The sequence below is a fragment of the Astyanax mexicanus genome, chromosome 2 (assembly GCF_023375975.1).
Source record: "Astyanax mexicanus isolate ESR-SI-001 chromosome 2, AstMex3_surface, whole genome shotgun sequence".
NCBI classification, from domain to species: domain Eukaryota; kingdom Metazoa; phylum Chordata; class Actinopteri; order Characiformes; family Acestrorhamphidae; genus Astyanax; species Astyanax mexicanus.
The window spans coordinates 48,920,665-48,944,892 of record NC_064409.1 but is presented as its reverse complement, the minus strand read 5'-3'; the positions used below and the strand labels follow the sequence as shown (position 1 = coordinate 48,944,892).

Genomic DNA, 24,228 nt, shown 5'->3' with positions numbered 1-24,228 from the left:
GGCCCCTTGCAGTACCACCGCTGCCCACGGGGGGCCGCAGCCCACAGGTGGAAAACCACTGGATAGAATATTGTAGGACTTTTTTGTTGTTTTTCAAGAGTGTTGACAGAGTGATTATTTTATTATGAATTAATTATTTCAATGTTTAAGGTAACAATGAAAAACAGAGAAAGGACGCTTTTAAGGTTTTTGTATCGGAAATAAATGTGAGAAACAACAATATGCTTTAGGGAAAAGTCAAATCTATATTTAGATAAAATGAGAGGGAATTGATTTGTTTTCTCTTAGAAGTCACTGCTGGCACTTCACCTGTCATGCGCACAAGATGCGTAAAAGCGCATGTGTTTCATAAAAAGGGGTTGTTAAGTAACATTTGGCGTCAAGATACCCACACCTTGAATAGTGTTAGTTGTGTATTTGTTGGGTCTGCATTTCAAAAAGTGCACAAGATGCGTAGAAGCGCACCAGATGCGTAAAGGCGCATTGGATGCATTAAAACGGACAAGATGTGTGTAGCGCAAGTGTACAAAATGCGTAATAGGTCACGCAGAAAAAAGGGCACAAGATGCATAAGTACGCACAGGTTGAGAAAAAATGCACAACATGCCAGAATTAATGAGTTAATTTAAAGGAGAGGATGTTTAAGACTATTTTAACACTGCTTTTTTTCTGGGAGTAAAACCAAACCTATAAAACTCTATCCAGAGTTGGATTTACTCTTGCAATAGTTGACTATAATAGATTGACTCTCTCACATATTTAATCAACACCAGAATTTTAACTCTGCTGAATTTGCTGTGCATAGATCGATGCATTTCTAGGGCTGGCCCGAATAGCGTTTTTTGAGCTCCGGATATTCGGCACTGATTCGAAGCGAATATTCGAATATTCGTTTTTAAAAAAGAGGTTAAAAAAAATAAATAAAAAAATCAAATCACGGCCCCTTTAATCCACTGAAAAATGTTCAATTTGCTCTGACCAACGAGACATATTCACCCCGGATTTTTGGTGTTTTTATCCCGGATTTTTGTGTTTTCACCCCATATTTTTTCTGTGTTTTTAGCCCAGATTTCTTTGTGTTTTCATCCCGGAATTTCTGCTGCCCCACACCGAGGCTGCTGCTGCACGGTTTCTCCGCTGCGCAAGCCAGCCCAGTAAATTGCTGTTTGTGTTTTCACACTTAGGCTATTTGCTTAAAAAAACAAACAAAAAAAAAACGTTTGTTTTGGAAGTATTTTATATTCTTAAACATTGTTGATTATATTAGAGGACAGTCATTGTAAACTGTACTTGGTCTATTTCGGTTAAAGGATTGTGCAGGGCATATTACTGATTTTGTATTTTTGCACTTGGGCTATAAGCTCAATATTAAATATTTCGTTTGTTTAGAAATTATTTTATATTTTTAAACCATGTTAAATTATATTAGAGTAGAGGAAAGTCATTGTTAATGACGTTATTGTACTTGGTCTATTTCGGTTTAAGGATTGTGCAGGGCATAGCCGTATTACTGATTTTGTATTTTTGCACTTGGGCTATAAGCTCAATATTAAATATTTCGTTTGCTTAGAAATTATTTTATATTTTTAAACCATTTTAAATTATATTAGATAAGAGGAAATTCGTTCAGACATCATTTTTGTAGGCCAGGCTTTTGTAACCGATTTAGCCCCTACTGTTGCCACATTACCCCTTACGTTTTATTATATAAATCAGTTTCGAAGAGCCTGCATTTTTTTTATCATGTATAATAGAGGTCTGCGCGAGACTGATTTTTAAACCCACTCTTCCACGCTCCCGCGTTTCTGTCTCGTTACCGCTCCGCAAAAAATTTGCTTCTTTTAATCCCGCGCCCGCCCGCCACATACACATTTCTGCCGCTCCCGCCCCACGTTCCTAATATAAATTAAATAAACTACATTTAATGCTTCAAATTTACTTATATATTTATTAAAACAGCAGCGCTGAATAGTGCGGTCCCGTTCCTTACCCCAGTCCAAACACCATCGGTGTGTGCGTGTGTGTGTCGGTCCATCCTGCGCGTTGAGAGTTTTCTTTAGGTTTTTTTTAGGTAAATGTATGATTAGTGTATGACTGCTGAGGAAAATGTATGAATAGAATAGCACTACTAAGGTAAATGTATGATTAGTGTATGTCTGCTGAGGTAAAGATCAGTATAAAACTCCTGATGTAAATGTATGATTTGAGTATCTTTGTTGAGATAAGTGTATGATTAGAATAGCACTGCTGAGATCAATGTATAATTACAATAGCACCACTGAGGTAAATGTATGATTACTGTTGCACTGCTTAGGTAAATGTGTGATTAGTGTATGTCTGTTGAGGTAAATGTTTTGATTAGAGTAGCATTGTTGGGGTAAATGTATATGATTAAAGCAGCACTGCCGAGGTAAATGTATGATTAGTGTATGACTTTTGAGGTAAATGGTCATTTGTATTCATCTTTCAGATCACAGACTGTTCAAACTTCCATTCATTGAGTGCCCCCAATTCAGTATTAGGAGCTGAGCAAAGTGTTGTCTGAGACAGAAAAGAAAGAAATTATTAGGAAATCTACAAGCAAACATGCTTTTCCATTGGTGCTTGTTTGGAAAGAAATTGAGAGTTTTTTTTAATGGCTAAACAGAAGAACATCGAAAGTTGCTCATCTTCTTCCTCATCAGGCCGATTGTTTAGCAGCTTTTGGAGGCAACTTCTTTTCCAGCACTCTGGACCTCACGTCTACATTCTATAACATGCCTTTGCATGAGGACGATTTAATGTACAGTGTTTAAAACTTCCTATTTGAGTATAACAGTCTTTTTCATGATCTTTGAAATGCTATTTGGATCTTGTCACTTGTGCCTGATGTGAAGACTGCACCGAAGCACCTGAGTATGGTCTTTAGCAGGTAACATGTTAACAACCTCAAGCATTTAAGAATTCAAGAACACTTTATTGTCATTTGCATCACATGGGGTGGTAAATGAGGTGGAATTAAATTGTAATCTCACATTGCAGTTCCACCCAAAAGAGCAATTGTTATGCAAGATAATAAAATAAAAACAAAATATAAAATAAAGAATAAAATACATAGTCATCAATATAAAAAGGAAAGTAGGGAAGCAGCAGCAACATGAAACACTTCTATTTCATGCACTGAAAAAGTGCCTCTTCTTACATGCTTGGTTACATTGTTTCTTGGTCTCATGATGGAGGTATCCACAGATCCATTTAAAGTGGAAGGCATTTCTAAGATGTGTTCTGCTGACTTGATGGAGTCAGGTGGAAAAAACACCATCACAAAAGCGGATCATGTCCTTTCTGGGGATAGTAATTTTTACTTTCCTAGATTTGTACATACTGCTGAGGCTCTCTTCAACCTACTGAAGTGCGTTTTGGATATATTCAAACACAGGGACATTTGAGCTTCATTTAAACAGTACTAAGAGATGGAGCTTATACACCACAGTGGCTTGAAAAATTATTTGTCTACTTACAAATTGTGTTTGCATTTTTTGTCATACTTTTTCAGATTATTAAACAAACTTTAATATAAAAAATAAACTGAATAAATCTAAAATACACTTATTAAATTATTTTAAAAAATCATTCATTAATCTGTCAGTCTAGAAAAGGTTACAAAGTCATTTCTAAGGCTTTGGGGCTCACAACGGACCACAGTGAAAGCTATTATTCACAAATGGAGAAAACATGGAACACTTTTACAAACACGTAATACAGTTCCAGTTACCCTTTTTTCTTTTGACTGCCGTCATTATTAGTTTCAGTTAACATAAACATTTTTTCACTTTGTTTTTAGTTTGTTCGTTTTTGTTAATGATGAAAACCTTGTCTCTCGCACACACACACACACACACACACAGGATTATTCTATTTTACACAGACGCAATGAGGAGCCTATACCAAGCCCAAGCCCTGCATAGAGGGGCTGACTGAAGGTGGTGTAGAATGTGTGTAAGTGTGTAAGGGTGTGTGAGTGAGAGGGTGAGTGTGTTTCAGTGGAAACTCTGTAAAAGGACAGAGTGCCGGCAGGACAGTCCACATACACTCCTACTCTCCTACAGCCGGGGGGAGGAAGGGGAAGATCAGTTCTGTTCTTATTGTGAAGAATGTAGTATCTGTTATCAGAGCACAACAGACTCCAAGAGTTTATGTTTAGTCCAAATGCACAGTCTGGTCCTTCTTTCCTGCTGATGGTTTTATAACTCAGAGCTATATCTGCTGCTTTCCCGCTCCACTCAGCCTCCAAGTAACAGCGTCCAGTTACACAATCTCTACTCAGAACCTGCAGATACCCCTCAAACCTCTCTGGATGATCAGGATACGAATACGACTGCAGATGCTCTCCACTCTCCACCGTCCTGTTCTCCTCACTCAGAGTGAGATAACTGTGTACTGTGTTTGGATCCAGTGTGAGATCACAGCCGTCTGAACACAAAAACACACATTAAACACACTGATACAAAAAGAGAGAGAGTGTGTGTGTGTGGTGGGTGTACAATGGTGTGAAAAATATTTCACGATTTCTTTTTTTTTTGTCACTCTTACATGTGTCAGATCATCAAACAAATGTAAATATTAGTGAAAGACAGCACAAGTAAACACAAAATGCAGTTTTTAAGTGAAAGTGTTAATAAGGAGGAAAAAAAAAAGCAACCTACATGAACCTGTGTGAAAATGTGTTGGCCCCCCAAGTGACAAAAAAAAAAAAAGAAATCACGAAGGGGGCAAATACTTTTTCACACCTCTGTCTGTGTTTGAGTGTGTGTATGTAGTATGTGTGGTGTGTGTGTGTGTAGTGAGTGAGTGTGTAGTGTATGTATAGTGTGAGTGTAGTTTGTTTGTGTGATGTGAACTTACACTTCTTTAATCCAGGTTTGATTCTGATCTCGCCACCATGTTCCATTCTACACACACACACACACACACACACACACAGGTTAGCACAGTGTATGACTGACACCCAGAGTTTCTCGCTATAAGTTTATATTAGGGAACACGGTAAAGGAATATGAAGTTCTGGCTTTTCCTGACACACATAATAATTAATGTTAATCCTTAAGAAGAAACACAATTAGAGGAAACCAGAGCCTCGGGTTTGATTTTTAATAATCTAGTAACATATTCAACACGCTGTCACACTTTTTGCTTGTTGTTTTATTCCAGCTTCTAGTGGAAATGAGGTTTTTGTTCAGAACGGGTAAAGGAGTAAAGGCGATAAGACGATAAACTCTAGCTACATTAGTGTGGGAGGTTTCATGGCTAAATTGGACCAGCCTGGTGGCCAATCTTAATTAATTGCACATTGCACCAGTAAGAGCAGAGTGCAAAGATTCAATTAGCAGGGTAAGAGCACAATTTTGCACACAACATTATGGATGACATACCAGAGTTCAAAAGGGGACAAATTGTTGGTGCACGTCTTACTGGTGCACCTGTGACCAAAACTAGTCTTTGTGATGTATCAAGAGCCGCGTAATCCAGGGTAATGTCAGCATACCACCAAGAAGGACCAACCACATCCAACAGGATTGACTGTGGATGCAAGAGGAAGCTGTCTGAAAGGGATGTTTGAGTGCTAACCGGGATTGTATCCAAAAAACATAACCACGGCTGCCCAAATCACGGCAGAATTCAGTGTGCACCTCAACTCTCCTGTTTCCACCAGAACTCTCTGTTGGGACAATAAATTATTCAGTTTCATTGTCCAACCCCTGTACATTGAGTACACAGACTGAGAAATAACAGCAAAAAGCCTCTAAAATGTTGCAGAAAACGAGAAAAGAAAAGAATATACTCTGATGTGAAAGGTGTTGTTTTATTGAAAGTTCATTTAGATTGACACCTTTCATGTTACAGTTTTCACATTGGCGTTTCAGGTACATAAAAGAAAAGGTTTTGGCAGCAAATTACATGTGCTGTATATTCAGTGTTCTCTGTTAGTAAAATAGTCCTGAAACTCAAATGTAAAAAATTATCAGCACACATCACAAGGTGCTTTCTCAGACAGGAGGTTCTCCATCCTCAAGCCTGTCTGCTGCAGGTGAACGAATTGTCAGCATTATTGGATAAAGTTGACTGCTCTACTTTTATCATTTAATTGACCCTCCGTCTACCAAACATCTGCATGACACCTGAATCTACTCCCTCTCTCCTCTCACTCACTCACTCACTCACTCACTCACACAAATATGAGTAGTTTTTAATACCTGAGTGTCTCCAGTGTGCAGTGTGGATCCTCCAGTCTGGCAGAAAGCAGCTTCTTTCCTGACTCTCCTGGATGGTTGTAGGTCAAATCCAGCTCTTTTAGGTGGGAGGGGTTCGAACTCACAGCTAAAGCCAGAGAAGAACAGCCTTTTTCTGTGATCATACAACCATATAATCTAAAAAAGAGAGAAATTAGAATAAGGTATTAATAAAGAGAGAAAGAGTGACAGTGTCAGACTGAGAGAAATTATACACTTTTGTATTAAACAGGCCACACAACACAACTAACATTACAAAAACTTGTAGTGAGAATACTCTAGTCTCTAGGATCACAAAAAAACTATTGGTCATGATTCCTTGTAAATTCCTTAAGTTTGCAAATATAGCAGTGTTATTGATTCTGAGTACAGAATCAAAGTAATTGAGGTTATGTTCTTCTCATCCCTTATTTTAAAATTGTTTTGGTTTTGCCAGAGTTTTAAAAATTCTGAGAGATCTTAAAAATCTTAAAAATCAAGTCAACTGAACACAGTTCAGTTTAAAGACTGAAAAGCCCTTATTTAACTTTATAAATCCAGTTGCTAGTAATTAACCTATGACTAATTTCTAGTCAATGCAAGGCAAGTTTATTTGTATAGCACTTTTCATACACAAAGGCTATTTATTATGCTTTACAGGAATGTTTCAAACACAATGCAGATCCATTTAAATAATGAATATGGAATTTAAATAAAGAATTTAAAATAAATAAAAGGAAATTGATCTGGTGATTTCTGGTTTGAATCCATGTGTTGGGGGCAGTACTATTGATAGGAGGAATCCTACGTGGATGGGGTAATTGACCTGGGGAGTAAATGTGAGAAAAAACAAGAAAAAAAACAATAATATACTGAAAATATACCAAAGTGCAGCAAGTAATGGATATGTTTTCAGTTTGTTTGCGGGGAGCGTGCACAGCGTGCTAAAAAAAAACCTGAAGGCGCCCTGTTGCACACAAACAGAGATCATTCAAATTGTTGATAGACTGCTGATGCGCTAAAATCTCTCAGGCCCTCCCAGTCTCTCTCTCTCACTCTCATTCATGTTGTCTCTCCTTCTCATTTGCTCTGTCTCTCAACAACTCTCACTTACACAGTCTTCCTTTTTCTCTCTCTTTACCCTGAGATATTATAATACAGTACAAAAATCTAGTCTGCCAAACCTAAACCACACTTCACTGTTACAGTCCCCTCACTATAACACTGGAAAATTTTGTTGTGTGAGAATAATTATCACTTTTTAGTATTTTTTGGTTGCAGTTTTGTAAAATAAGGTATCAAGGTATCATAAAAGTAACATAAGGGGTATCAGTACCAAATCGGTACCAAGTTTTAAAATAATACCCAGCCCTAGTAGGGACCCCACATGTCAAAGTGATTCTAAATTACAGCTGCAGAGTGCAACAAAATAGTCCCTGCCTTTAAGATATGTTTTAAACCAATTTAGGATTGTTCCTGGAAGTCCTAGACCCAGTTTTTCAATCTGTTTATTAGAATACTATGGTCTACCTTGCCAAAGGCAGCACTGAGATCTAAAAGCAGAAGCGCTGTGAGTTTAATCTAGTCTAAGTTTAGGTGAATGTCATTTAGAACTTTAATCAAAGCAGTGACTGGAATTAGGAACAGGATGAACTGAGTGAGCACACCCTTTTCAATACATTCAACTGTAAAATAAGGTTAGAGATGGGTCTATAGTTGTTCAGAGCAACAGGATGTAGATTATTCTTGTAAGTTATAAATTACAAACTGCACTCTTACAGAGTATAATGAGCATTTCACTAATTGCAAACTATGCCTGATTAGATATTTATAAACATATGTGAGAAATATGTTTATAAATATGGGAGAGCAGGATGATGTATTTAGGCCTAACACAATATCGTTATGAGTTTTGTCAGTGGTAGTGCTAAATGAGGCAATCTGTTTTGAGGGGAGCAACCTCATTTGCTGAAACTGAGGTTGTTACAGTCTGTCTGATTTCAGTAAAATAGGCAGTAAATTCATTGCACTTGTTAAATGACAGGAATTAATGGCCAGTTTTTTGGGGGGCTTTATAAGATGGTCAATAGACGGTCAATGATATGTATGACATGTATGACTTTTCCTTGTGTGACATTTCCCCCAGTGGATATAATTGACATTACATACTATACAATAGTAAGAATAAGGTTTGAAGAGATTTTTTTATTAGAGAAATCAGATTCCAGTTACTCCAACACTAGTCACTCCACTTCTAAGTTCTATCTCTCTGCTACCTCTCAGGCAGTTGTATCCATAGTGCATCAGCTATTCAGTGTAATGACTGGCCTTTTCAGCAAGCCACTTGTTGAATCTGCAGTCAAGCAAGCTAAACAACGATTAGTTAGTACGTGGGATGTTCCAAACATTTATAATTCTTGATATAAACATCCTAAATACGACTGCAGACAACTTTGAATTTTGTGTGTTCTTATATATAAATATTTTGGTAAAGATCTGAATATTATATTTTAAAAAACAAACTCACCTGAGAATCTGCAGTTTACAGTGTGGACTCTTTAGTCCAGCAGAGAGCAGCTCCACTCCTGAATCCTGCAGGTCATTGTTACTCAGGTCCAGCTCTTTCAGGGGGGAGTTTTCCTGCTTTAAAACTGATCCCAGAGTTTCACACGTCTTTACTCCAAGATTACACAAAGAAATTCTGAAAAAGGAAATACTAACAATGATTTTACAATGAATACAAAGTTTAAATAACACATTTTGGTGTTCTTCTAAACATAATACACTAAATGTGCCATTAGTTTTGTGCAAATTAGATTTAATGGTTTGTTATCTTTCTGTTATATGTTACTTTTTACATCTCTTCTCATTACTGTTACAATGAGAGCAAAGTCAAAAGTTGCAGAACTTCTTTTCTGCTGCAGCTGGATTTTGAAGGGAGGCCACTTATTGGTATGAAAAAACTTACAAAGAATGACTGTCTGACACCACATTCTGAAGCAAGTTGTTGCATACTATATCATGGACCTTTCACTATGGTCAAAACTATAGCTTAAAAATTATAACCTATTATAGAGTACATCTAATAAATGCAGGTGTGCCAATAAGGTTATGTTTATACAGCAGAGGGCAAATGCACATTTTAAATGACACCAATATGGAAAACAGGCAGATTTTCCAGTGTTGTGGTTTTGTTACAATTAGACATGAATACAATTACATGAGCAGGATAAAAGAAAGTACATGTAGATAAAACAGTAAAATGGCATGACTGTAAAGAGGGCTGACATCATTATCTCAGCACCCACCCCATCCATTACCTTTAGTTAAGCCCTGACTTCTATTACCCTGTTTAAAATAAAGTGTCAAACACTGACCTGAGTATCTGCAGTTTACAGTTTGAACTCTCCAGTCCAGCAGAAAGCAGCTCCACACCTGAATCCTGTAGGTCATTGTTACTAAGGTCAAGCTCTTTCAGGGAGGAGTTTTCCAGCTTTAAAACTGATTCCAGAATTTCACATGTCTTTATTTCTAAATGACATGAAGCTAGTCTGAAAAAAAAACAAGAATAAACAAAACAGATTTTACTTAAAAATACAGTAAATAGAAACTGTTTAATAACAACATGAATCATACTGTTAAACAGTTTTGATACAGTAAAAATATGAAAAGGAACAAAATACCTTACATTAGGCTACGTTCAGAGAGCAGATGAAAGTGGCCAAAATCAGAATTACTCACAAAATCTAATGTTTATTTTAGACTGTGAGTACTATCTTCATAATGTGTCCCATGTCTTACAATTGTTTAAATACTCTGCTTAACATAACTGATATGCATGCATGAAAGACAATGCATCACCTTCAATTTCTTCCTTGCCTGAATTACATTAGATCTTGCTGACAGTTGAGCTAATCACTGAGAATTCAAGTCAAATCAAGTCAAGAGGCTTTTCGGATCATCAGATGTAGCAGCTTCTTTGAACACTTCCCAGTCAGTGTGCTCAAAACAGTCCTGAAGTGCAGGTTGCCACTTTCTTTTGCTCTGATTTGGCACACCTGATGAGCAGTCTGTATGCTTGAACAAGCATCACAAGAGGGAGTGTGGCTCTGTTCCGTATGCACTGGAAATGCTTGTGTAAACAAGATCCAGCACATTAGTGAATTCTGGATCTCTTGCCACACTTCCAGCTCCTCACACACTGCTTGCGAGAAGCCCTCTTCCATCCAGTAAGCTCAGGAAACAATGCAGATCCTAGTGCTTGCAACTCTGCTCAGAGACCATCTGCAGTGCAGTTTTTTTTTTAATATTGACATTATTAACCCTTAAGTACAGAAGTATGACCACATCATGCTAGCAAACACCCTATATGCATTTCTTTTAGTAAAGCCCTGACTCCTATTATCCTTTAGTCTGTTTAGAATAAAGTGACAGAAACACTGACCTGAGTATCTGCAGTTTACAGTTTGAACTCTTCAGTCCAGCAAAGAGAAGCTCCATTCCTGAATCCTGCAAGTTATTGCTACTAAGGTCCAGCTCATTCAGGAAGTTTTCCAGCTTCAAAACTGATTCCAGACATTCACATGTCTTTACTCCAAGATTACATGAAGCTAGTCTGACAAACAGGAATTAACACAATATATTTTACTTAAAAATTCACTTAATAGAAACTGCTTAATAATTACAGGTCCTTCTAAAAAAAAGCATATTGTGAGAAAGTTAATTCTTTTCCATAATGAAATGATAAAAATGAAACTTTCATATATTTTAGATTCATTGCACACCAACTTAAATATTTCTGGTCTTTAGTACTTTAGTATTGTTTTAATACTGATGATTTTGGCATACAGCTCATGAAAACCGAAAATTCCTATTTCACAAAATTAGCATATCATGAAAAGGTTCTCTAAACGAGCTATTAAGCTAATCATCTGAATCAGCGAATTAACTCTAAACACCTGCAAAAGATTCCTGAGGCTTTTAAAAACTCCCAGCCTGGTTCATTACTGAAAACCACAATCATGGGTAAGACTGCCCTCCTGACTTCTGTCCAGAAGGCCATCATTGACACCCTCAAGCAAGAGGGTAAGACACAGAAAGAAATTTCTAAATTAACTGTGGGAAGGAAAAAGTGTGGCAGAAAACGCTGCACAATGAGAAGAGGTGACCGGACCCTGAGGAAGATTGTGGAGAAGGGCCGATTCCAGACCTTGGGGGACCTGCGGAAGCAGTGGACTGAGTCTGGAGTAGAAACATCCAGAGCCACCATGCAAAGGCGTGTGCAGGAAATGGGCTACAGGTGCCGCATTCCCCAGGTCAAGCCACTTTTGAACCAGAAACAGCGGCAGAAGCGCCTGACCTGGGCTAGAGAGAAGCAGCACTGGACAGTTGCTCAATTTTTGCATGTCATTCAGAAATCAAGGTGCCAGAGTCTGGAGGAAGACTGGGGAGAAGGAAATGCCAAAATGCCTGAAGTCCAGTGTCCAGTACCCACAGTCAGTGATGGTCTGGAGTGCCATGTCAGCTGCTGGTGTTGGTCCACTTTGTTTTATCAAGGGCAGGGTCAATGCAGCTAGCTATCAGGAGATTTTGGAGCAATTCATGCTTCCATCTGCTGAAAAGCTTTATGGAGATGAAGATTTCATTTTTCAGCAGGACCTGGCACCTGCTCACAGTGCCAAAACCACTGGTAAATTGTTTACTGACCATGGTATTACTGTGCTCAATTGGCCTGCCAACACTCCTGACCTGAACCCCATAGAGAATCTGTGGGATATTGTGAAGAGAAAGTTAAGAGACGCAAGACCCAACACTCTGGATGAGCTTAAGGCCGCTATCGAAGCATCCTTGGCCTCCATAACACCTCAGCAGTGCCACAGGCTGATTGCCTCCATGCCACGCCGCATTGAAGTAGTCATTTCTGCAAAAGGATTTCCGACCAAGTATTGAGTGCATAACTGAAAATAATTATTTGAAGGTGGACTTTTTTGTATTAAAAACATTTTTCTTTTATTGTTTTTTGTTTCTTCTTTACTTTTTTTGCCAAAATCATCAATATTAAAACAATAAAAGGCTTGAACTACTTCAGTTGTGTGTAATGAATCTAAAATATATGAATGTCTAATGTTTATCAGTACATTACAGAAGATAATGAACTTTACCACAATATGCTAAGTTTTTTGAGAAGGACCTGTACAGGTGCTGGTCAACGAATTAGAATAATTTGAAATAGTGCAATCATGAAATTCTTTGAATGCATTTTTTGTGCAGAAAGCAAATCAGGTGTTCACCGGACCTGTCCTACTCGTTAGACTAATCACAGAACTCGTTACCTGGAAAAAAAATTGCTCAGCTGAGCTTTCCAAAAGGCCCATTTAGGCCATTTAACTGTGACACTGTTGTTTTATTGAATTAGAATAATGGAGAAACCGTTTCATTGAATTAGAATAATTTTTATTATAATTACAATCATCACTTTCTCAGTATTTTGTGGCTGCCCCCTTGGCTTGTATGACTGCCTGAAGTCTCCGCGGGATCGATTTGACCAGCTTGTCGCAAGTTTCCGCACTCACAGCTTCCCAGGCAGTGGCGATGTTCTGCTTCAGTTGGGCCAGCGTAGTAGGCTTTCTGTCGCGAATTTTCCGCTTGACGATGGCCCAAAGGTTTTCAATGACATTGAGGTCAGGCGAGTTGGCCGGCCATGCCAAAACTTCAAGCTGTTTTTTAGTGAACCAATCTTTGGTCGACTTTGCCGCATGAGCCGGTGCAAGATCCTGTTGAAATATGAAGTCTTCTTCGCCGAACTGTTCCTCAACAGTCGGAATCAGGAACGTTTCCAGAACATCTTGATATACGGCAGCATTGACAGTCTTCTTGAGGAAGCAGAGTTTCCCTACACCTCGAGCGGACATGCATCCCCAGACCATAACGCTCTGGGGAAACTTGACGGATCTTTTCACGCACTCGTGGTTGAAGGTTTCGCCACCACGACGCCAGACACGAGGACCTTGGTCACCGAAGGAGATGCAGAAGCGTGATTCGTCACTGAAGACCACTTTCTGCCAGTCTTCAGCAGTCCACTCGCCGTGTTCTTTGGCCCACTTCAGCCGTTTCTCCATTTGTTTCTTGTTCAGCATCGGTTTTACTGCTGGAACGCGAGATTTGAAGCAGAGTTCGCGCAGACGACGGTAAGTGGTTGATCTGGAGACGTCAGCGCCGGTCTGCTTGTTCCACAAGTCGGTGAGCTCGGAAATGGACTTGAACCGGTTGCTGACTGCGATCTTTCTCAGCTGCTTGTTGTCGCGAGCAGAAGTTTTTCGGACGCCGGAACAGTTGGTGCGCTTGCTGCAGTTTTTCTTGAGAGCTTTGCAGACGGAAGACTGGCTGATGCCGAGCTGCTCAGCAATTTTAGTTTGGGTCAAGCCTTGTTGGCGAAGGGCTTGAATTTGAGCCACTATTCCGGTTGAGAGGTCGCGCTGCTTACCCATGATTGATTTTACAACTTAGAAATTCTACTCAACCCTGACTTTATACTGCACAGTGAACACTCTTCACAGAAAACAAAAATTCGAGCATTTATTCTAATTCAATGAAACGGTTTCTCCATTATTCTAATTCAATAAAACAACAGTGTCACAGTTAAATGGCCTAAATGGGCCTTTTGGAAAGCTCAGCTGAGCAAATTTTTTTCCAGGTAACGAGTTCTGTGATTAGTCTAACGAGTAGGACAGGTGCGGTGAACACCTGATTTGCTTTCTGCACAAAAAATGCATTCAAAGAATTTCATGATTGCACTATTTCAAATTATTCTAATTCGTTGACCAGCACCTGTATATTGTGAAACAGCTTTAATATTGTGAAAATATGAAATGACAGAAATTGCCTTATATTTTTAATATTAATTTTTCTGTTTAGACCACAAAACAAAATGCAGTTTACCAAAAGCTATGGGACAGATTATAATAATAATGTTTAACAAAACATAGAAAGAGTAAGTGGAGTTTATTGGGGGCTTTTTTAACCTGCCACCATTTACTTTCTGCCTCTTGAATGGAATGCTCATCGTATTTATAAATCTGTTACATTTTTCAAAAAACAATGCATTTTATGCAAAAGTTTTTTCAAAATATTTCCAAAAGATTTCCATTTAAAATGCTGAAAAGTGCATGAACGCATTTGGAATCCGGATTGTTGCTGTGTCTTGTGCTTTACAGTGGGTTTATTGTCCAGCACAAACCGCAGACTAGCGTCTGGATCGGTATGCAGATCTTCCAATTTTGGCTGCTATCTGATACATTATAGAATTTTTATGTTCTGATTGGAAAGTGACAGAATGCAATCCTGTGCATAATGATTTGCTTTTGAACATTCGCAGCACCACACAGTGGAAAACAATGCAGTTGAGCTAATTGCATTTTGAGGGAAATTCTGACACAAAGTTTAGTTTGGTTTTGAAAATGTGGCTTTGAAAATGTGTATTCTTATGTATTGTTTTTTAAGAGATCAAGCGTAGAGAAACGTAATGTAATAGTGGTTTTGCATTTCATTTTGGCACATATTCTGCATGTTAGTAAGGAAAAGCAATGCATTTTGTTAATTTCACAGTAGTGTGGTAGTAGGCTTTTCAATTTGGCACTAATTCCTCCCCATAAACATCAGCAATTCATTAAAGACTGTGAACACCGGATTGAAAATACTCACAAAACTCTTGTGGATATTTTGACTACTGGCAGCAGCCTCAGAAGACACTTTTCTGATGGGTGATATTTACTAAGATTAAACTCCTCCAGCTCTTCTGAATTCACCAACACAAACACCAGAGCTGACCACTGAGCAGGAGAGAGTCTGGCCAGATGAAGACAATAGTCACCACCTCTGCTGAGGTATTTCTGTACTTCCTGCACTAGAGAGTGATCGTTTAGTTCATGCAAACAGTGAAACAGATTGATGCATTTTTCGGGAGAGGAGTTCTTCTCAATCTTCTTCTTGATGTATCTGACTGTTTCCTTTCTGCTGTGAGTGCTTCTCTCTTTCTGTGTCAGTACGACTTGTAACAGAGTCTGATTAGACTCAAGTGAGAGACCCAGAAGGAAGCGAAGGAACAGGTCCAGGTTTCCACCCTTACTCTGTAAGGCTTTATCCACGGCACTGTTGAGGAAGTCATTCATTGTTGACCTACTGAAAAGTTGAGATAGTGCAGTGGTTTGTTGTTCGGTGGTTTGCTGTTCGGTCGTTGGCTGTTCAGTTGTTGGCTGTTCAGTCGTTGGCTGTTCACGAGTTAGTAGATTTCGATCCTTTGTTTTGAAATGGAGAAACGCATATAAAGCAGCAAGGAACTCCTGAATGCTCAGATGTACAAAGCTGAAGACCTTTCCCAGGTTCAGCAGTTCATGTTCCTGTCTAAAAATCTGGGTGCACACTCCTGAGTACACGGACACATCTTTAATATTGATGCCAATTTCTGTTAGATCTTCCTCATAGAAGATCAGATTTCCTTTCTCCAGCTGGTGGAAAGCCAGTTTCCCCAGAGCCAGAATACTTTCTCTAGTCTGCTTAGGATCAGGGTCACTTTTCCAACTGTACTTCTGGCTCTTGTGCTTGATCTGAAAGATCAGGAAGTATGTGAACATCTGTGTCAGGGTTTTGGGGATTTCTCCATTCTCTGCTTCACTCAGCATTCTTTCTAGAACAGTGGCTGTAATCCAGCAGAAGACTGGTATGTGGCACATGGTGTAGAGGCTTCTTAAAGACCTGATGTGGGTGAAGACTTTGCTGGCCATGTCCTGATCCCTGATCCTCTTCTTGAAGTACTCCTCTTTCTGAGGGTCACTGAAACCCCGCACTTCTGTTACCCGGTCAACAAATTCAGGAGGGATCTGACTGACTGCTGCTGGGCGAGAGGTGATCCAAAGTAGAGCAGAGGGAAGCAGATTACCCTTGATGAGGTTCGTCAGCAGAACATCAACTGACCTTTTCTCTTCTATTTCCACCAAGTTCTCATTGTTCTGGAAATCCAGAGGGAGTCGACACTCATCCAGACCATCAAAGATGAACACAGTCTTGTAGCTCTTATAAAGTGTTGGTTTTAAATTTTGGGCTTCTGGGAAGAAACGCTGAATAAGATTAACCAGACTAAGCTTATTCTCCTTCATCAGATTCAGCTCTCTAAAAGGAAGTGGAAATATGAAAAGAATGTCCTGGTTTACTTTTCCTTCAGTCCAGTCAAGAATGAATTTCTGAACAGAGACTGTTTTTCCAATTCCAGCAACTCCTTTGGTCAGTACAGTTCTGATCGTCCGTTTCTGTTCTGGTAAGGTTTTAAAGATGTCATTACATTTGATTAGTGTTTCCTGTGTTGGCCTTTTCCTGGATGCAGCTTCAATCTGCTTCACTTCATGTTCCTGATTTACATCTCCACCCACTCCATCTGTGATGAAGAGCTCTGTGTAAATCTCATTCAGAAGTACTGGCTCTATGTGGCCTGAGATTCCTTCAGTAATTCTCTGATATTTATCCTTCAGTTTGGATTTAAGTTTTCGTTGACAGGATGGGGCCAATTCTAATTACAGAGAAAGACAATAAGGAACATGTAATCAGCTGTTATCAAACATAAAAGATACTGTGTAGGACGACTGTGATAACGTAAAGAAATCATTTTATAATTATATTTAAAAAACTGCAATACAGTTTATTCTTTTTGAGAACTTTGACTTGAAGTAAATGAAGTCAATTAGCACCATGTTGTTACCCATGGTAACTCTTACGGCTCTCTAGTGTGTTGGCGAGGTCTGTCTGCTTCATGTTCCTCAGGATATGAAGTGTGATCTTCAGCACCCCCTCTCTCTGATCATCCTCCACCTCTTTCTCAGAGCATGCTGGGTCATCTGTACTCAGGAGCTTCTTAAATGTGTTCAGCTCGCTCTTCACTAGAGAGATACATTTATGCTGCAGCTCCTGATAAAAAAACAAACATCAGATAAATCATTAAAGCTGTTACAGTACAGAGAGAGATGATTTGATTACAGAACAATTTGAACATCAGAAAGTCATCAATGTTAATATTAACAATATTCTTATTATAACAGACCAAGGAAACTTAAATATGAAATAATGTTTAATTAAACACAAGGTATCAAAACCTCCAAAACAATTTTAACAGAAAAATAAAAGAAATCAGGAAGATGCCGGTTATGTATATGGTTTAGCACTAACCTTGAATATACTGTCCAAATTTTCCCAGAAAATGTTTTTTTTCTTCTCTCTGTGAACAAATCCACACGGTAATCTACATGAATAATTCAGCTGGTGTAGCATATCTGCACATATACATACACAGGACATTTATAATAATAATAACATTAACAACTACAACAAAAGCATTAATTAAGTCTTATTTTTTTTCCCTGGATCCATTGATGCACGTTGTCAGGGTTACGTGTTCACTAAGCAATACTACACATGTGCATCATGTTTTATCGGATTACTTGTAATATGCATATAAACGGAGAGTTTACTCAGACTATTGGGGAAAGTGTTCATATAAACACCTCATTCAGATTCTAGAATCGGAATGAATTCATTCTGATTGAAGGAAAGCTTTGCATGTAAAAAAATAGCCATTGAGAGTTACAGGAATTGTTTGATTGCAGTGATTGCCTGAAAAAGTTGTGCAACAAAATATTAAGTTAAGGGTACCATGATTTATGTCCAGGCTTGTTTTATAAGTTTATTTTTTTTATAATTCTTTTAAGGTATGGTGGAAAATCATTGTCTGACTTTCATTTGTTAATTTTCATAGCATTTTATTTTTTATTACTTTTGTGTTTTATGTTTCACTCACTTTGGGTCAGCGGTCACAGCTTCACCACTGAAGTTAGGAGGAGGACCCAGTGAACGGTCACTCTGCATAGACACTCCACTGGGGACTGGAGAAGCTGCTCTCTGGGTTTCAGTTCTGTTAACATTAAATACAGAGAAATTTTAGCATTTACACAGTGAACTCGGATTTGGCCATTTTGACAGTTCACACTAACATTTTCACATCAATACGTGTATAAACTTCACCTTCTGCAGCCCAAGCAGTTAGAACTAAATTTTTCCTCAAAATACAACTTTATTCTTGCAATATTATAATTTTAATTATGACTAATAAATAAAGGAGTGATAAATCAGTACATGCTTTGATTTTTAAGATATAGCTGTGCAGTATCCTTAGCAGACTAGAGTGCAGACAACGGTAGAAAGCTCATTACAACCAAAAAGAGACTTGAGACTCGACTTGAACTCGTGCCCAAAGACATGTGAACATCTCTAATACCAACTGCAAACTCTGGAAACATAGTTATTAGCCAGTTGCTGTTGCTCCTTTCATGCTGGCTGACATCACTTGATGCTTGTTTTCATGTTTACATGTACACTAAGTTTGCTCAGACTACTGGGGATAGTGTTCATATAAACACCAAAGTCAGAGGCTGCGTCCAGAAACCCCAAAAGTGTCTCCTTTTTCCAGTGATGTCAGTTACTTAGTAACGCGTTCCTCTAATCTGACCCTTTTTCAGTAACGAGTAATCTAACGCGTTACTATTTCCAATCCAGTAATCAGATTAAAGTTACTTATTTAAGTCACTGTGCGTTACTCTCTCTCTCCACCTCATCTCCTCCACACACACACACACACACCGCTCCCTTCCCCACCCCCCTCCGCTCTTCCCCAATCACACGCGTCTCGCTTTCTCCCCTGTCTCTCTCTCGCGCTCAGCGTGTCTTTAGTTTCCGCCCGTTTTCGTTTTTCGCCAGTTCTCGTGCTCCTATCTCTTTATAAAGGCGTTTTTTTTGCGGCCGCGTCACTAGCCAGGGCAGCGGTCTGCCACAAATTTGATTGGCAGAGGAGAGCGTTTGAAGATTTTACACCACACGTGATTGGAAGTTCACTGTGTCGCAGAGCGCACATACGGTAAAGACAAGAAAAGTTCCGGTGCTTTAAATGAACACTGTCAGAATTAAATCCTTCTCAGTAGTTGGGTCCGGTATGGGTCCGTATTGGACAACGTCTGGGTCCGGACCCGGACCGCAGTCTGCAACTATGTGATCCCTGGTCTAGACCATATACACGGTTCTGTTTTATAAAACCACTCCTTGTACTCCTCATTCAGATTCTAGAATCGGAATGAATTCATTCTGATTGAAGGAAAGCTTTGCATGTAAAAAAAATAGCCATTGAGAGTTACAGGAATTGTTTGATTGCAGTGATTGCCTGAAAAAGTTGTGCAACAAAATATTAAGTTAAGGGTACCATGATTTATGTCCAGGCTTGTTTTATAAGTTTATTTTTTTTATAATTCTTTTAAGGTATGGTGGAAAATCATTGTCTGACTTTCATTTGTTAATTTTCATAGCATTTTATTTTTTATTACTTTTGTGTTTTATGTTTCACTCACTTTGGGTCAGCGGTCACAGCTTCACCACTGAAGTTAGGAGGAGGACCCAGTGAACGGTCACTCTGCATAGACACTCCACTGGGGACTGGAGAAGCTGCTCTCTGGGTTTCAGTTCTGTTAACATTAAATACAGAGAAATTTTAGCATTTACACAGTGAACTCGGATTTGGCCATTTTGACAGTTCACACTAACATTTTCACATCAATACGTGTATAAACTTCACCTTCTGCAGCCCAAGCAGTTAGAACTAAATTTTTCCTCAAAATACAACTTTATTCTTGCAATATTATAATTTTAATTATGACTAATAAATAAAGGAGTGATAAATCAGTACATGCTTTGATTTTTAAGATATAGCTGTGCAGTATCCTTAGCAGACTAGAGTGCAGACAACGGTAGAAAGCTCATTACAACCAAAAAGAGACTTGAGACTCGACTTGAACTCGTGCCCAAAGACATGTGAACATCTCTAATACCAACTGCAAACTCTGGAAACATAGTTATTAGCCAGTTGCTGTTGCTCCTTTCATGCTGGCTGACATCACTTGATGCTTGTTTTCATGTTTACATGTACACTAAGTTTGCTCAGACTACTGGGGATAGTGTTCATATAAACACCAAAGTCAGAGGCTGCGTCCAGAAACCCCAAAAGTGTCTCCTTTTTCCAGTGATGTCAGTTACTTAGTAACGCGTTCCTCTAATCTGACCCTTTTTCAGTAACGAGTAATCTAACGCGTTACTATTTCCAATCCAGTAATCAGATTAAAGTTACTTATTTAAGTCACTGTGCGTTACTCTCTCTCTCCACCTCATCTCCTCCACACACACACACACACACCGCTCCCTTCCCCACCCCCCTCCGCTCTTCCCCAATCACACGCGTCTCGCTTTCTCCCCTGTCTCTCTCTCGCGCTCAGCGTGTCTTTAGTTTCCGCCCGTTTTCGTTTTTCGCCAGTTCTCGTGCTCCTATCTCTTTATAAAGGCGTTTTTTTTGCGGCCGCGTCACTAGCCAGGGCAGCGGTCTGCCACAAATTTGATTGGCAGAGGAGAGCGTTTGAAGATTTTACACCACACGTGATTGGAAGTTCACTGTGTCGCAGAGCGCACATACGGTAAAGACAAGAAAAGTTCCGGTGCTTTAAATGAACACTGTCAGAATTAAATCCTTCTCAGTAGTTGGGTCCGGTATGGGTCCGTATTGGACAACGTCTGGGTCCGGACCCGGACCCCAGTCTGCAAATATATGATCCCTGGTCTAGACCATATACACGGTTCTGTTTTATAAAACCACTCCTTGCTGCCCTGCAGAGAACAACAAGTTCAATGTTCAGTTTTACAGTGTTAAATATGTCAGGTCAAGAAAGACTTTCTTTATTTTATATATTTTTTATGAAAACAAGTATTTATGTTTAGTAAAATCAAGAAAGACCATATTTTATTATTTTTTTTTAATATGTTAAGTTAATTTTTTTATTTTTATTAAAAAAAAAATATTTTTTAGGAAATAGTTCAACTTAATAGAGATACATTGTTGCTGTTAAAAATGCATTTTCCAATAAAGGGAGTATTGGCAAAACTGGGTATAATGTTTATGTTAAGGCGGCGGGAGGTGGTGTCTGCTGCTGGTTTTTAAAGTAACTAATAAAGTAACTTGTAAAGTAACTTAGTTACTTTTAAAATCAAGTAATCCATAAAGTAACTAAGTTACTTTTTAAAGGAGTAATCAGTAATCAGTAATCGGATTTCTTTTTCAAAGTAACTTTACCATCACTGCCTTTTTCCTACAGATCCTCCTCATCTCCTCCGTGACCCGGAAACTGATTTCGTGACGCCATCTTGCCGCCTGTCCGAATACTGTAGGAGACGAAAGAAGCCGCTTAAAATTCTCCTCTAGGAGGCTTCCAACGGAGGGTGCATCAGTGTATCCTACTCCGGAAGACTTTTAAGGATTTTCCAATGACATCACTGCATCCACGCCCACAGAGCACGTGAAAATGGGGAAGGCAACGCCCAAATATACGTCATAAACATATTAATTAACTAGGTTCCTTATCTAATTAAACAGCCAGTAAAGCAGTAATATAATTAATAGTTTAGATAAACTGTATGCTCAGTAAAACTATATTTATGACCCTATGTTTATCATGTTATACATATAAAAACATATATTATTTATAATATATATATAATTTCAATTAATTCATTTATTTACTTATTTATTTTAACTTAGGGACTGACGAGGAAACTGAATCCCTCATAAGGCTGAGGTCAGACAGGGCTGCCAGAGTCACTGGCCAGAGATGCGGCCAAAAATGCGTCTGGGAGTAAACAGGATTTTATTGGAATATCTGAATTTTTAGCTGTGTGTGATAGTAATGTTCTGAAACGTGCTGAAAGTGAGCGTTGTGATTGGCTCAGTTCAACGGTAGTCAACATCCTATCTAAAAGGGATCAGCTGTCCCATTTCCCCAATTACAGCTCCTTCCCTCCATTCCTCCTCCTCCTCTCCTCTCCTCGATTCCTCCACCTTCTTCCGGGGTAGGAGAGGAGGAGTAGGAAAGGAGAAGTAGGAGAGGAGGAGTAGCAAAAGTTTCTGGACGCAGCCAGATTCTAGAAATGACTCACTTTGGGTCAGAGGTCACAGCTTCACCACTGAAGTTAGGAGGAGGACCCAGTGACCTGTCACTCTTCATAGACAATCCACTGGGGACTGGAGAAGCTGCTCTCTGGGTTCCAGTTCTGTTAACATTAAACACAGAGAAAGTTTAGTATTTACACAGTAAACTACAGCACATAGCACATCTTTAAGAAAGATCAGGAACTGAAGAGCTTCACTCTCAGAGCAGAACAGTAGTTTAGTGTGCGCAGTGATGTACCGTGACCCAGAGCTTCCTCCTCCACTGCTGAAGTTTAGAGGAGAATCCATGGACCAGTCACTCTTCACACACCCTCCACTATGGGCTGGAGATGCTGTTTTACTTGCCCTGAAAACAGATCTTCATGATGACCCCTGATGAGAATAAAGTGTGGAGAAAACTCATTCACAGGTTCCAGACTAATTGTTCGTAACTGTTCCAAAAGCTTTCCGTCAGTCGTACCAAACTGAAAATCCATCATCCACTAATATACATCATTTTATTCTTTAACAAAACTGCTGCACATATCTGTAACGTCAAAGGCTATGTTCACATTACAAGCCACATTGCCCAAATCTGATTTTTTTTGCTCAGATCAGATTTGGCTATCCTGACAGTTCATATTTACAAAAATAAGTGATCTGTATCTGTGTGTAATTTAAACAAACTGAAACGTATAAACGTCCCTGATGCCTGTATAAATGTAGCCTTCTTCACCAACAACAATAAAACGCCATATTTGATGGACAACTCTTAGTGACTCGTAGCTTTATAAAGGTGAAATAAATGTGTTAGCAGCTCATATGTGGAGCATCTTTTGCTCGAGTGGAAAGCAAATAGCTTGCTGAAATACATGCTCAGATCGAGAAGGTGAACGTAGCTTTAAAGTCATCCGCTGTTTGGATTATGTTGAGGATGTGCATTATATATTAGGAGATAAATATCAGAACAGAATAGATCAGTCAGGTGATCTGCTGTGTTCAGTGATCAGTTAACTGTAGTAACCAGGTGTTTTAGTATGAAGCTCCACCCTACAGCTTTTATAACACACCTAATCACTTTTGTAAGGGGTTCACAGATAATTTAAACCATTTTCATAAATAATACAGCTACTCATATCAAGCTAATTCGAATAAGTAAGTTCAATTCAGCACAAATTATATATTCTGCAGGCTACTGTAAAATTCTGCAGTAAAAGCAGTTTCAGGGCCACACTGACGTACCACTTACCCAAATCCAGCTGTACCAGGTAAAAACTCTTCTGGAAAAGCTTTACAATGCTTTAGAAACAGAGAAAAGGGAGGGGCCATAACTATCCACTGCATGGCCAAAAAAAGGTTACACACTCAAATATTTTGTAATGCAGTGCTGAGAATGACCCACCCTGATATTACATACTCTGCGTTGTTTTGGGTGGGGTCTTTGGTGTCACATCAATGTCAAAAGTCGAGGGCGAAAAAATAACAGGTGAAAAAAATTAACCAGCGTTTTGTAACATTTTGCGTGTGTAAATCAACTTGTTGTGAGCAAATGTGAAACTAGCGAGCAAAAAAAGGGAATTGTGTGCGCGCTGAAGAAAATTTTGCTCTCGAGCTTCATTTTTCTCCTCTCGGGTGCTTTTTTTCCTCACGCGCTGTGTGAATTACCTGCAGCGGCAGTTTGTGTTTGACTGAGTTTTTTGCTCTCGAGTTTTGAAAGGGGTGGTTTTGACAGTTTGGGGTGGGGTCACCTACCTCAGTGAACGCTATTGGCTGATATCTCCAGGGTTCGTGGCGGACCGCCTACCTCCACGAGCTAAAGGAGGGCGGAGAAAGAAGGACGGCAGGAGAGTTAGCTAGCTGGCTATGCCTGTCTGCCCGGGTTTAGTGCCCGGAGCGACCCGCTCTCTCTGCCCGGGTTTAGTGCCC

The 24,228-nt window shown here is 39.2% G+C and overlaps 1 protein-coding gene across 2 annotated transcripts; it reads right to left on the bottom strand.

The window, feature by feature from the left end:
- Positions 1 to 3,852: 3,852 nt before the first annotated feature.
- LOC103023612 (NACHT, LRR and PYD domains-containing protein 12-like) lies at positions 3,853 to 22,859 on the bottom strand. Of its 2 annotated transcripts, none has more exons than XM_049474435.1 (12): positions 22,562 to 22,859; positions 22,311 to 22,424; positions 19,685 to 19,798; positions 17,460 to 17,508; positions 17,012 to 17,201; positions 14,949 to 16,806; positions 10,693 to 10,863; positions 9,626 to 9,799; positions 8,776 to 8,949; positions 6,234 to 6,407; positions 4,885 to 4,931; positions 3,853 to 4,452 (listed from the first exon to the last, which is right to left on the bottom strand). In XM_049474435.1, exons 1-12 carry the CDS (start codon positions 22,609 to 22,611, stop codon positions 3,890 to 3,892), a joined length of 3,678 nt encoding a protein of 1,225 aa, XP_049330392.1. In that variant the 5' UTR covers positions 22,612 to 22,859; the 3' UTR covers positions 3,853 to 3,889. The 2 variants fall into 2 exon arrangements, with proteins under 2 accessions (XP_049330392.1, XP_049330391.1); XM_049474434.1 differs by lacking the exon at positions 19,685 to 19,798 and adding an exon at positions 18,088 to 18,201.
- Positions 22,860 to 24,228: the final 1,369 nt, after the last annotated feature.

Excerpts from the sequence above, each read along its gene's own strand:
- LOC103023612 (XM_049474435.1), bottom strand. The coding sequence starts at position 22,611 with ATGGATTCTCCTCTAAACTTCAGCAGTGGAGGAGGAAGCTCTGGGTCA. Across the intron at positions 8,950-9,625 it reads TGTAAACTGCAGATACTCAG|AATTTCTTTGTGTAATCTTG; the intron begins GTCAGTGTTTGA and ends TTCCTTTTTCAG. Across the intron at positions 4,932-6,233 it reads TGCACACTGGAGACACTCAG|AATGGAACATGGTGGCGAGA; the intron begins GTATTAAAAACT and ends GTGTGTGTGTAG.